Raw genomic sequence first — 14263 nt, forward strand, 5'->3', positions numbered from 1 at the left:
TCCAGCATGACAATGCCACCAGCCGTACTGCTTGTTCTGTGCGTGATTTCCTCCAAGACAGGAATGTCAGTGTTCTTCTATGGCCAGCGAAGAGCTCAGATCTCAATCCCGTTGAGCAAGTCTGGGACCTGTTGGATCGGAGGGTAAGGGCTAGGGCCATTCCCCCCCAAAATGTCCAAGAACCTGCAGGTGCCTTGGTGGAAGAGTGGGGTAACATCTCACAGCAAGAACTGGCAAACATGGTGCAGTCCATGAGGAGGAGATGCACTGCAATACTTAATGCAGCTGGTGGCCACACCAGATACTGACTGTTACTTTTGATTTTGAACCCCCCTTTGTTCAGGGACACATTATTCAATTTCTGTTAGTCACATGTCTGTGGAACTTGTTCAGTTTATGTCTCAGTTGTTGAATCTTGTTATGTTCATACAAATATTTACACATGTTAAGTTTGCTGAAAATAAACACAGTTTTGCTGAGTTTATGACATAAGTGCGTTCGGAAACCCTTGGATTTTCACAACAACAAAAAAGCGCACAAAATGACCCCCAAAGACGCACTGGCATCAAAACCATACAAAACAACTAGTAGACACGGTAGTTCACTCGTCACGTGTGTCTGTCTCTGCCGGAGTCCGTTGTGAACGTGAGGAGTGCCTGTCATACTCAATAGTGAGTTATAATAAGAAGGCGAATCACCGGAACCCACGTGTGGTGCTAGGTTGCATCATGAAAGCGCATTCGTAATCCAGCCATCCGTGGGATTGGGCAAAGGGAGTGGATTGGAGGTTGGGTTAGGAAAAAAAACACGATTGGTAGAGTTGAGAGTAAAACTTGCTGGCTCAGATATTTGTGCAGCCACGTCCTCTCTTGCTAACCTCCCCACTCAACGCGGAGCTGTCCATTGGCACTTGTGCTGAAACGCGTCTATTCTCAATCGCTCACTGCGGTGCACGACGGAGTGTCGAGAGTAAAACATTTGGATGACTGTATTGGCTTTTTCCATATATTTTTGAGACACTTCGGTGGATATCCATTGATTTACTCAGCTTTCATCAAGAGCGCATCAAAGGTCCACGTTCTGACCCGGTCGGTTAACGGACTCTAAAGAGGCAGAAAGATGGCTTTTATGGTGAAACAAATGGTGGGAGGGCATGTGAAGAACCTGACCGGGGGTTTGACTGAGGAAAAGCCCGAAGGAGAGAAATCGGAAGCCGCAGCGGCAGGAATGACCCAGGAGGAATTTGAACAATATCAACAACAGTTAGAGGAGGAAAAGTAAGAGCAACCCCAAGTTTATCGATCCATTTGAATAGCCTATGTATTTTGAAAGGGTTGCGTACTATAAAGCGGCGTTTATTCTGTGTGATGTCCAATGTAAAGACGCTGCTGAGCGCGTGCCTTTACAAGCCCCAGTGCGCCAAGCACTATTTTACGCATCAGTGGGATCCACGGCGGGCTCTTGAGCTCACCACACAGCTGCTACACTCGATACATGAGTTTTCTTTAAGGTTTCAAGAATTAGGCTATATAGGACGGTTTTCCATTGGAATTCTTGCAATAGCCTAATCCAGAAACAAAAATGTGTCAGTAATCACAGTGAGTTTAATGCCCAATTATACTGTAAAACGGCTCGTTTCCCAATAGGCATATACTAATGCTTCAGGTTGATACGTGTCCTTAGATTCATTCTAGAACATGAATTCAGTTATTTTTATGTCCAATTTATCTAAAAATGTATTGAATATCATCCTCAATGAGCTCTCCAAATAGTTTTCCACATTTCTTGCATGTCCCTGTGATGTCGACCTCCATCTTCATTTTGTTCACAAAGAGTAGACACCTCAACAGAATAAATGAGTCTGATGTGAGTATCTTTGATCTTGAAATGTATTTTTATCTGGGTATAACATAGAAACCCATAGCCATAGACTGTCCTCTGTCCACATCATAAAACATCTGATAATGTAATTGACTTTACTCCAAATTCCCCTGTGTGAGAGGAGAAGATGTCCTCAAGGTTTGAAACAGATGACTCTACAAAAGCTCATAGATCTGGATTTTTTTTTATTTTTAAATAAACAAATAAATGTGTCTGATCATGTGCAGTGCCTCCACACACACCTGCATCTATATGAAAGGTATACTTCATTAAAAGGAAATGTGTTTTACTACAGAGCACTACCCTGGCTTAAGGTCACATGGCTCCAGGCTCCAGGACAAACAGCCTGTTTACTGTTGACATGTCAGACATGGTGAAGCATCCACTGACTCCCCTCAATCCACAGCCCACTTTGACCTCAATCCCATACCATCATACATTACACTGGGTTTCAGAGGAGATGAGCTATTATAATGTGGCTACCGCCATACAATAGATCATAGCACAAAGTCTGGTGTCAGTGCTCTGTATAATCCAAGGAGTATAGGGTTGTTGGAATGAGGTTGTTTGCAGTGGCATGTCATATATAATCATGTTATCAGGCACAGGAGTCACAATGACATCCTCTGGTTATATGATGTCCTTGAGAGGAGAAGGCACAAGACTCGTCATCTCAGTGCCATCAGGTGCTCTACCATTGGCTCTCACAAAGCGCTGGTTTATGTGCTGCTGTGTGGTGGTTTACATGCTCATGTTCATTCACAGTGGGCAAGATAACAGTAATACCACTGTGAATATACACTAAGTGAACAGAACATTAAGAACACCTGTTCTTTCCATGACATAGACTGAAAGCTATGATCCCTTATTGATGTGACTTGTTAAATCTACTTCAATCAGTGTAGATGAAGGGGAGGAGACTGGTTAAAGAAGGATGTTTAAGTCTTGAGACAACTGAGACATGGATTGTGTATGTGTGCCATTCAGAGGGTGAAAGGGAATAACCAAATATTTAAGTGCCTTTGAACGGGGTATGGTAGTAGGTGCCAGGCGCACCAGTTTGTGTCAAGAACTGCAACGCTGCTGGGTTTTTCACGTTCAACAGTTTCCCGTGTGTATCAACAATGGTCCACCACCAAAAGGACATCCAGCCAACTGTGGGAAGCATCCCTGTGGAATGCTTTCGATACCTTGTAGAGTCCATGCCCCGACACATTGAGGCTGTTCTGAGGGCAAAAGGGGGTGCAACTCAATATTAGGAAGATGTTCTTGATGTTTTGTACACTCAGTTTATATCCTCTCAGGGCCAGCCCTAGCCTTTTGGGGGACCAAGGCGAGATTTGGTTGGGGGGGGGGGGGGTCTAACTGAATGAGAGTGTCTAACAAAATCAATTGGGGCCCCCTGGAGGTCAGGCCCTTCGTGCCAGGTTGGTAATACGGCCATGATTACTACAAGTTTAGATAGCTAGGTTGACTAATTTACCAATCTAAAACATATTAGCTGACATGGGCTAATTGAGTGACTGTCAGTGACTGACATAACAAGAGGCGACCACCTATGTTGCTTATGCCCAGGGCTGGCTCTGTATCCCCTGAATGATAGGGATATGGCCTTGTCATTGGCTATCCACATGTATCATGCCATTGTTTACAGTATTGTATGAATGCATTATGATGTCATGCTGTAATTCAGACCACACTGTTGGCATGATCACATAGGTCACCTTGGTTCATGGAGTCTACTCCGGAATGTTTGGTGCGAGGTGTAGGTCTAGTCTTGTCTTTTGAAAGAGTTAAATCCTATTCAGGTGTTTATATCACATTTTCACATTTTCAGTGATTGTTTTAATCTGATTATTGGAAAGTTAGGGACCAAGATTATTTGAGTAATACTAAGAGGGCTACCATGGATAACACAAACTGTCTCTTGTCTGCCCTCTGCTGGAGTTACCAAATGGGTAGTATTGCAGTATTGCTGTACGTGGTGGTGAAGTATAAATATCTGATTTACCTCAACATAAGACTTGCAGTATGATGATATTTGTATGGTGGTGTAGGGCAGAGGACATGGTGATGGGGTGTTGTGGTGTCTGGGTGTGCTGTAGAGTGAGGTGATCCAAGGTTGTGTATATTCACTGGTTTGGCAGCTGTAAAATGAGGTGTGCTAGTCAGTCAGTGTTCTGGAGTGGAGTAATCCTAGGTTCTGAGTTCAGAGGGTTTAGAGTTCTGTAGAGTGGTGTCGTCCTAGGCTCTGGGTTGGGAGGGTGTAGAGTGGTGTCGTCCTAGGCTCTGGGTTGGGAGGGTGTATAGTTCTGTAGAGTGGTGTTGTCCTAGGTTCTGGGTTGGGAGGGTGTAGAGTTCTGTAGAGTGGTGTTGTCCTACGCTCTGTGTTGGAAGGGTGTAGAGTTTTGTAGAGTGGTGTTGTCCTAGGCTCTGGGTTGAGAGGGTGTAGAGTTCTGTAGAGGGGTGTGATCCTAGGTTTCTGTGGGTTCACTAAGTTGCAGCTGTAGAAGTAAATGAGTGCTAGTCAGTCAGTGAGTCAATGCCGCTCTATATCGTAGACGTCTGAATATAATTCCCCAGTAGAGCAGTGGACCGGCAGTAGACTGCATCTGGGTCTCACTGCAAGAGCACAGCCTCTCTCTCTGTCGTTCTCCCTCTCTCTGCCTCCCTCCCTCCTCCTCTACCCCCAGGTGTTACTGCTGCTTGTCCACCTTCTGATGGCCTAGACTCTTGAGTCAGAGAGCAGCTCAGCAGTGGGCTCCCTGTGTTCTTTTCTTTCAGCCCTCACTAAGAGATCCACAGTGGTATAAAAATATAATATTGTCACATACACAAGATAGAAGCAGTGAAATGTGTTGTTTACAGTGTCTGCCATAGTAGTATGGCGTCCTGGAGCAAATTAGGGTTAAGTGCTTTGCTCAAGGGTACATCGGCAGATTTTTCACCTTATCGGCTCAGGTATTCGAAGCAGCAACCTTTTCATTACTGGCCCAACACTCTAACTGCGATGGCCGAGCTATGTGGTTAATAGTAACCAATGAATTTGTGCATTTGTGATACATCACATTACAAACAAATCTAACAACGTTCCATACTAAAGACCGTGACATGTTGACATTACAAAAAGCCTTATGGATGAATTAAATGATCATTATAGCATCTGTCCTCACATCGCCACTATTGCTGTTAAATCCTTAATCCTTCAGTCGAATTATGGAGGTGGAATGAAGGAGGATTTTGTTATGAAGCATCAACTTGAGTAAGGACTCGAGATCATACCACCTTTGCAGACGTTATGTGTGTGTATGTGTGTTTGTGTGATTACATGTAGCGACACTATTTCAGCCGTTGTTAACCCTTTTCTCTCTGGTTTTCCCCAGGCAGGAACGAGATGCTAGTTTTGCGCAGAAGAAAGCTGAGCGGGCAACAGTTAGAAGTCACTTCCGGGACAAATACAGACTGCCAAAGGTACATCCATTACTGATTCTGCATATTTGATTCAAGCATTTTCTTACTACATGTTATTGCAGTTTTACAGGGTCAGATCTAGGTTGTGTCCTTGAAGCAAAAACACCATCCAAATGTGCTCTGTTTGTACTCTCTTTCTTTTCTCCCTATGTCTCAATCATCTCATTCCTCTCCCTTTCCTTTGCCCTCGCTCCCTACACCCTCTCCCACTGGCCTGTGTGTGTGTGTGTGTGTGTGTGTGTGTGCGACCCAGAATGAGCTGGATGACACTCAGATCCAGCAGGCGGGGGATGACGTGGAGCTGCCCACAGAGCTAGCCAAGATGATCGCTGACGACAACAAGGAGGAGGAATCCAAAATGTCTGTCCTGGGCCATCTGACCAACATCCAGAATGTGGACATGGACCAGCTGAAGGACAAGGCCCAGGCCACACTGGAAGACCTCAAACAGTCCGCTGAGAAGTGCAATCTCATGTGATCTGGCTGGCTGACTGAATTCCTGCTCTCTCTCTCTCCCTCCCTTACTCTCTTTATCTGTACAACAAAGGATCTATGTAAGATATCATGTGATCTATGATCATGTACAAACGTTGATAGTCATGTTACTTTGAATACACACACATACAGTCAACACTGCCTCACACACACAAACATACTGCAGCAGCTCCTGGCCAAGGAATCAGAGTAAACACTGTCTAAGCTGTGGGGGAATCAGGGTAAACACTGTCTAAGCTGTGGGGGAATCAGAGTAAACACTGTCTAAACTGTGGTGGAATCAGAGTAAACACTGTCTAAACTGTGGGGGAAACAGAGTAAACACTGTCTAAGCTGTGGGGGAATCATTGTAAACACTGTCTTAAGCTGTGGCGGAATCAGAGTAATAGTCTTATGCCAAAGACCCTTTGCAGAAAACCATTTAGACAATGGCACAAAGTATATCAACTAGTCATATTAAGTGTGAGACTAAATCACACTTTCTTGTCTTGGGACCACATTCAGTACATTACAAACCAAGTGTCTGTTATATCTATTGCAGGTGTAAGTGTATTTGCAGTTAGCCTGTTCTGTAGTCCATCTAGTCTATGGTCATTAACTAGTTGGGGCCTTGTTAAGAGACAGCTCGTCCTATGTAATGCCAACCCATCTAACCTTTCAAATCTGGCCTTTAACCTGTCCTCATATTGACCCCTGACCTCTCCATCTCAGTGCTGTTTTGTGCCGGTGGTTTGGTGTCGTTTAGCTGCTATGATATGTCAAGTGCTGTCTTTGAAAATGTAATCCTTTGGCTGAGTGCTGGTCATAGTGTTTAATAAGTACACAATACTATGAACATATATGAACATAGAGTACTTGGTATTTGTCTGAATTGTTGTTGTATCACTAAGTAAAGACGCAGGTGAGAGCGGGAGAGGGGTTTGTCAACCTTATTTAGTAATATACAATATATATTTCTTTAATACAGTGGTTCATGTCTTGTAATAGTTGAACAGTCCTTTTGTGACATTACAAGTAATAGCATTTGAAGAAAGGATGGTGAACATGCCTTAGTCGCTTGTTTTATGTGATAGCTACTTTGTGCTTTCTTGTCAGTTCCATGAAGCAAAACAAACAAGTGTGAATATAATGAACTCTTACTCAAGTTTTACAGAGCCTGATCACCTATACATTTCTCTCTGTATTGACGTGTGACCTGCAGTGGTACTTTAAAGCCAACAACAAGAGCTTCTTTCATTTCCAGTCACCCTATGGGGTGATTCAGGTTGATCTCATGATGATATTTCAGGAAGAGACGTGTTGTTCATGATGTTTCTGTTTCCTGTCCATTCTTTGCTTCTTTTACATCATCTTTGTTGTTCAGTGCTGTATGAACCGTATTGATTTTTGACTGACTGTTGAAAGCATAATAAACAGATTTTTATGATGTATGCTTCATGTTTCTCCATTTGTTTTCCAGCCTGTCTGACCATCTGGTCAGAAACTCCAGGACGGAAGATTTCTAACATATAATTTACAGTAGCCATCGTTTGAGGCTATAAAACCAAAACCTAATGTCCTGAACACTAGGTGGAGACAAAAATACCTCATCGGAATGTTTGTTGATTAATGTTGAATTAATGACTAACAGAATTTAATTCAAAATCCATATTAGCCCCATATCAGATCAAGGTTTATTATCATGAAATTATTATCATTACAATACTGATAGGCCAAATGATTATGTCACAGTTGTTATAACCATTGTTATAACCACGTTCTTTAAGTTAACCTTTATAATGATGTTTTTTAATTTTTTTTATTATAACCATTATTAGTGGCAACTTTACCTTCCAGTGAAGTCTGATAATAAGCTCAGCCATCTGGCAGAATCAAAGGCTCTTTGCAAAAGTGTACAGTGTTTTTCAGATAGAAGCCAGCCAGCAACTGCTTTGTGACATTTCTAGACAGCCCGGTTGTCGCTACGGGTTTTTCCAATCGCTTTTTTCAAAACACGTTAGTTAGCATTTGAATAGCAGAGAAGCCTGAGCTATTGGTAGTTTTCAAGTGCGGTGTGAAAGGGGAGAGGTGTAAAATATATTGATGCTGAAACCCACCTCTATTGATAGGCGCAGGGCGTGAACAATCTTCAGCCTAGAAAGACACTGTGCCACTGCATGGCCAATCTGACACAATTGGGGTGAAACGGGCCAGAAAATACTATTCTCTTCCATTCTCTTCTATCAATCAGGGCTTAAAAATCACTAGAAAGAAGAGCGAGAGGGAGAGTGAACAGGGCGACAATTAGTATAACTTTAAGTGAAACCCTCACTGTGCGACGGTTTTCATAGAGGTTTCCCTCCTCGAGTTATCGTTAAAAAGGAACAGATTTGTTTTTTCTGCACTTAAAATTGGAGCAGTGGGTGCAGATGTGAGCTTCTAGCAATGGAATGCTTTCTGTCGACAGCTAGGGGGCTTGTGTGCGCCCCACACTCACTACCTCCCCAAACGTTGACGTGTTTTGTAAAGGGGACCACACAGGTCGTGAGTTTCATTAAATTTATAAACATGTTATTTTTCCTGTATGACGAGCAGATTGCCAAAAACTACGTTGCTATAGAAATGAGTCCCACGAACTCCTCAATGACGACCAATCGTTGACCAGGATTGTAAATGGGAGAGGGGGAAGGCAAACTATCCTTTCTTTTTCTGGAAAAGGAGGGGTGTTGCGGGGAAAAGATTAACGAAGCGTGAAGCGTAACTGCAAGAGGGGGACAAAGACACATAGCGGGAGAAAATGCGACAGTGAGAAGAGGCAGTCCTAATGAATTCAACCAACATAGTATGGAATACCGAACACGGAAAATATGAACGTTTTTTAAAGCCAAGAAAGTTGGAAGTATTTTGAAAACAGGAGTAAAAAGAGTTATGCTTTCAAACGAGGGCATGAAATGTGGATAGTAGGTGTCCGAACTTTGGACAGCGCATATGGTCACTTTTTGTTCCTTTTTTACTGACACGACTGTGACAGTTTTGCGGAGGATATTGTTGCTTTGTATGGTAGCTGAATCAACGCAAAGGATTTCAACATTTTTACTCATCCGTTCCAGACTGGATTCATTCACACTCATAAAACAGACTGTTATTCCACAACTGTCAAGCGTGTATTGGAGAGACAGAGGGACATCTTTAGGTTTGTAGCTAGGACTACTAAACACATTTATGTTTGGACCATAAACGCCTCATACTAAATGGGTTTATTAGTTACATTACGTTTTAAATTCATCAAAGACTTGGCTGTCCCGCACTAACTGGAGGAAAATGTGCGCATCGTCGAACTAGAGCTCTCTCCAGCATGAACAGTTGGTGCAGCGCTCTGGCGCTCTTCTCATCGGTGCTGTTGGCGCTAGATGCCCAGTTAATATGTTGGCAAGCCCTGCTCCGATGCCATGAGGAGGCAGACTGTGAGCTTGCATACAGCCAGTATCTAGCCGCCTGTGAAGGAAACATCAGAGGCACCAGGAGGCAATGCCCCAGCCACTGTATCAACGCGTTGATAAGACTGAATCACACCCGCAATGGCCCTTACCTCGAGAGGTGTGACTGTGGTCAGGACATGGAGTGTAGGGATGCAAAGCGGGCGATTGAGCCATGCCTCCCCCGGAGGTATCCTGGAGACGCGGGGGGGATAGGATGCACAGAAGCCCGTCAACGCTGTGAGGAGGACACCGGGTGCCACTCCTCCCTGACAGCCTACTTGTCTTACTGTGGGCAACTCTTCAATGGCAGGAAATGCTCGTCCAGGTGCAAGGCCACAATACAACAGATGCTATTCATCCCAAATGGCATGCTACTAAACCAGTGTGTGTGCGACGGGGTGGAAAGACCGTTCTGTGAGGTAGTCAAGGAGAACATGAGCAAACTTTGCCAGATTGGAGACCACAGTGTTATTTCAGACCAGGCAGATATGGACGATATGTATGAGGATGAAGACTATGAATCGAAAACAGAGGAGATATGTCCTCCTGACTCAAATTCTAGTTCCCCGCAGTTGTCGAGCTGTATGGCCTTATTATGCATCACTCGGATATTCTATTGAGAAATGAATGTGGTCTGTTGAAAGTGACCTGTCGTTGTGACAGGGATGGGTCCAATCTAATGAGCACGTGGGTTTGGTGTAGTGGAATACTATGTGCTCCTAGTAATCTCCTATGGGCCTAATGGATTTTTCATATTTTGATGTGATGCCTTAATCTGGGACACAATGATGGACAGGACATTCAGACCACCAATTCAATTAGCAAATTAGGCCTAGGCTACTCATGGAATATCCTAGGTCGAAACTGTTCTGGAGTGTAAAGATCCATAAAGTGATTGTTTAAGGAGAAATTAACCAAACTTGACTTCATTGTAACAATACTCCTCATTGGGCATTGCATCCATTACTTCTGGGCTACCTTTTAAACTCTTGTGCCTATTTGTTTAGTTTCGTCCCAATGGTCCTTGGAGTGTGGCTTTATTAAGACTTAAGATAAACATTGGACCAGTCCAGTTTCTGTTTGCTTTCCTCTCTATTTTAGGGGCCTCTGCATTGTTGTAGCCATCACACTTCAAATATTTGTGGGGAACTGCCAGTGAACAGACAAGGGTTTAGAATCAAGTAGGCCTAGTTAAATTAACTGAAGTGCCTCTCCAGCAGCCCCCTACTCCCCATGACACCCCCCCCCCACTCTTGATAGTTTTATTTAAAATGTCCCCCCACTCTCCCCCTTTAGGGACCCCCTTTCTTTATTGAAAGCAAGAAGTCACCCTTCTCCTTATAGACTGGCCTCTACAAGATGAATGTGGGCTTATGATAGACTTATATGGACAAAAGAAGAGGCACTAGTGTTTTTTCTCAGAAAAAAATAAGAAATACCAGTTTATTACTATGAACAGCAGTACATAAGCTACTTGTTAATAGGCCTAGTTTAATTTATTATTCATTTCATATAAAGTGTAATGGGTTCCTTTCCAGGACAGAAACATGCTTGACAGTTAGCTTTTTCCCCTCTTGCTAAATATCTAGGCTACGAAGTTATTGTATTATTTTTTTATGAAGCTAATCCTTCCCGTGTCTTGTCATTATCTTTACAAGATGTCACTTGAAGTTTTTCTAAACTAATCTTTGTTTTTGTCATGATCGTCAATGTCATTTATTTTTTATTTCACCTTGTTGGGTAGATGCTGGTTCATAGGGAAATGTAACTGTCATGTTGATGTTAAATTATATATATATAAAATAAGGAATCTATCTTTTACATTTATATGTCATATATTAATGCTGTAAATTAGTGTCCAATTTGTCCATTGTGACTTTGCAGTCAATACACCACCTCATGAATAATATGGCAGTAGTTTACATGTACAAAAACAATGTTTTTTGAAACAATTCTGCAGGTAGATTTGTCATCTCAACCAGTGTGGAAAGAAATAATGGATACTTGTTATATATGGAAAATAATTTATGTAATAAAATGATTAAGTGTGAGTCAAAAAGTCCAACTGTTTATTTGACATCCTGTATGTTATTCAAAAGTAGGAATGTTTCCCAACCCCCAACTAAATAAAACATCACACCAAAACTATCAGACCTAAAGTATAGGCAAATGTAACTGCTGGAACTAGAGAAGAAGACTGGAATGTTCAATAAGGGAAAAATGTCATTTTGGATCAGGCTCCAAAGTCACGTGTCGCCTGAAAATGTGCCATTGCCAAGCAAAGCTAAAGGACCAGCAGACATTGAATCGGTTTGAATGTCTACTGCGTTGATCTTTGAAATGATACACTTGCATTTCTGGTAGTCCTGGCAATAGCAACTTTTACATGAAAAGACAAAACAGGACCTCTCACTACTGTCTTCTCATATCATCCATCTTCCCTGGAATTCCTAAAAACATTTTAGAGACACGTATTTAGAACAGAGTGATTGCATCTAATTGAATGCCTCCGGTGGCTTCTGAAAAGTAACTGTGTGACTGCTGTGTACCCTTCATAATACCAGCATTGTGTAATACTTTAGGGATCAGGCCCAGTGTAACTGAAACCCAAGCAGGAATGTTAAGTGTCTGGCTGCACAATACATCTTATTTGGAAGAGAAGGCCAGGACTCTCTGTGCTCTTTGAGACATTTCAGGTTTAAGTTACTGCTTCCTTTGACACTGTGTCTAGGAAACTACCAGGTAAATTGTACCTAATTACTTGTGTGTAAATGGCACTTTCTGCGTCAGTGTTGAAAGGTCAGTCACGACTCTTGAGAATGCAGGATTGTGCATTTGGTCGTTTTGCCTTACAGTGCTTCTCAGTTCTCTTGGTCATCAATGACCTTTTCAGAGAAATAACTATGGAAATATAGCACATTAATGAATGTATCATTTTTATAACACAGTGAGAATGCAATGGGTGTTTCTGTGTCTACTAATCTCCTAAATCCTGCTAATAACCTTTTAGGTAGGTTAGTAGGTAAATATAAATCTTTGGCACAAATAGCTCATAGTAATAATGATCTATTTACAGGTCCTTAACAAACTGTATGGAAGTGTTATGTAATCTAAGTTTGAACGAGTCAAGATGTGGAATTTGAAGTCATGACAGGATATCTGTGTTCAATTCATAGTTCCTTTGACAATAGACTGACCAAGTCGTCCCATTCCCATCTTCACCTAAATCAAATTTGATTGGTCACATGCACAGAATATAACGTGTAGACTTCACAGCGAAATGCTTACTTACGAGCAAGTATTTTGTTTAGAAAATAATGTAATTCTCAACAGACTTTAGATTGTTAAAAAGTGCATTTAGAAGCGGAAGGGAGGGAAAGGGATTCTGTATAGTTGAGGTAAGACCCTCCTAATTTGGCTCAGCCAATCTGTCTAACCATCGCCATGCATCTCAAAGTTGTCCAACTCTAACTCACCCTCACCCTCCTTCAAATCCTCCACTCAGCTTCTGGGAACAAAATCAAAACAAACAGAAGCAGGGGAGCCTTGGGGTGAGTGGGGGACGGCAGAGGGAGGATTTACAGAGGCTGCAGTGTGCTGGAGCCCATTTTCTAAATTATCTTTATTCAACGTTTCTCTGAAACAAACCCCTGCCTGCCCCCAGGTCTAGGAGAGGGGGTGACACAGGGATTTAGGGGAGAGTTTTGTTTCTCATCTGTACAATGTTCTATTCATGATAGCAGTCTACCCACAGTGAATGGTTGATGTGTGTGTGTTTGGGGGTTGGGAAGTTGAGGGGTCCTTAGTTCCTTACGGATTAACCCCCCCCCCCCCCCTTTTATAACTTTAGCTGATGTCAATACAGCTCCACCGTCGTCCCATTAGGAGTACCAACAGAGGCTGATAGAGACCCAGGAGAGGGGGAAAGGGTACAAGTGCTCATGATGGAGCTGAACTGAAATGGAGGCCAATTAAACCCACAATGCCACAGGGCTGTGGTTGGTTGGTAAGGGGGTCAGAGGGGTAAAAGGCATAGTGGTTGACTATTCAACATTTTGGCATTCTCTTATAGAGTATACCTCCATCTCTACTGGTGCTCCTGCCAGTCCTCTACACGCCCAGCTACTCTGGACTACATTAGGGCTTCCTCGCCTTACGTTATGGAAATGGGCCAGCTGTGTCCTCAGGAGAGGGAACCAAATGGTGACTACATGGCCACGAGACAGCAGTGGGCCTCCAACAGGCAGTGACAGACTCACCAAGACATCCATGAAACCTTACACTCAGACCACAATGTTATTTGACCAAGTTTTACATTTCAACCCGAACTACAAGTACAGTGCCTTCGGAAAAAAGTATTCAGACCACATTACTTTTTCCACATTTTGTTACGTTACAGCCTTATTCTAAAATAGATTAAATTGTTTTTTCCTCATCAATCTACACACAATATCCCATTTTGACAAAGCAATTAAAAAAAAAAAATTGTTGCTAATTTATTAAAAATAGAAAACGGAAATATCACATTTACATAAGTATTAAGATAATTTATTCAGTACTTTGTTGATGCACTTACCGCAGTGATTACAGCCTTGAGTCTTGGGTTTGACGCTACAAGCTTGGCACATCTGTGTTTGGGGAGTTTCTCCCATTCTTCTCTGCAGATCCTCTCAAGCTCTGTCAGGTTGTATGGGGAGTGTTGCTGCACAGCTATTTTCAGGTCTCTCCAGAAATGTTCGATCAGGTTCAAGTCCGGGCTCTGGCTGGACCACACAAGGACATTCAGAGACTTGTCCCGAAGCCACTCCTGCGTTGTTTTGGCTGTGTGCTTAGAGACGTTGTCCTGTTGGAAGGAACCTTCACCCCAGTCTGAGGTCCTAAGCGCTCATTCTGGAGCAGGTTTTCATCAAGGATCTCTCTGTACTTTGCTCTGTTCATATTTGTCTCGATCCTGACTA

The 14263-nt window shown here is 42.8% G+C and overlaps 2 protein-coding genes across 2 annotated transcripts; both read left to right on the forward strand.

Annotated features, from left to right (window-relative positions):
- The first annotated feature begins 747 nt into the window (after positions 1 to 747).
- On the forward strand, positions 748 to 7257 carry cplx3b (complexin 3b). The gene is made up of 3 exons (XM_036964466.1): positions 748 to 1277; positions 5265 to 5352; positions 5606 to 7257. The coding sequence occupies exons 1-3, from the start codon at positions 1120 to 1122 to the stop codon at positions 5828 to 5830; spliced, it is 471 nt and encodes a 156-aa protein (XP_036820361.1). The 5' UTR covers positions 748 to 1119; the 3' UTR covers positions 5831 to 7257.
- A 1078-nt stretch (positions 7258 to 8335) lies between these two features.
- On the forward strand, positions 8336 to 11364 carry LOC110506708 (growth arrest-specific protein 1-like). The gene has a single exon (XM_021586524.2). The coding sequence runs from the start codon at positions 9182 to 9184 to the stop codon at positions 9923 to 9925; it is 744 nt and encodes a 247-aa protein (XP_021442199.2). The 5' UTR covers positions 8336 to 9181; the 3' UTR covers positions 9926 to 11364.
- Positions 11365 to 14263: the final 2899 nt, after the last annotated feature.

This window comes from Oncorhynchus mykiss, chromosome 26 (assembly GCF_013265735.2).
Source record: "Oncorhynchus mykiss isolate Arlee chromosome 26, USDA_OmykA_1.1, whole genome shotgun sequence".
Taxonomy (NCBI): domain Eukaryota; kingdom Metazoa; phylum Chordata; class Actinopteri; order Salmoniformes; family Salmonidae; genus Oncorhynchus; species Oncorhynchus mykiss.

Excerpts from the sequence above, each read along its gene's own strand:
- LOC110506708 (XM_021586524.2), top strand. The coding sequence starts at position 9,182 with ATGAACAGTTGGTGCAGCGCTCTGGCGCTCTTCTCATCGGTGCTGTTG.
- cplx3b (XM_036964466.1), top strand. The coding sequence starts at position 1,120 with ATGGCTTTTATGGTGAAACAAATGGTGGGAGGGCATGTGAAGAACCTG. Across the intron at positions 1,278-5,264 it reads CAACAGTTAGAGGAGGAAAA|GCAGGAACGAGATGCTAGTT; the intron begins GTAAGAGCAACC and ends GGTTTTCCCCAG. Across the intron at positions 5,353-5,605 it reads ACAAATACAGACTGCCAAAG|AATGAGCTGGATGACACTCA; the intron begins GTACATCCATTA and ends TGTGCGACCCAG.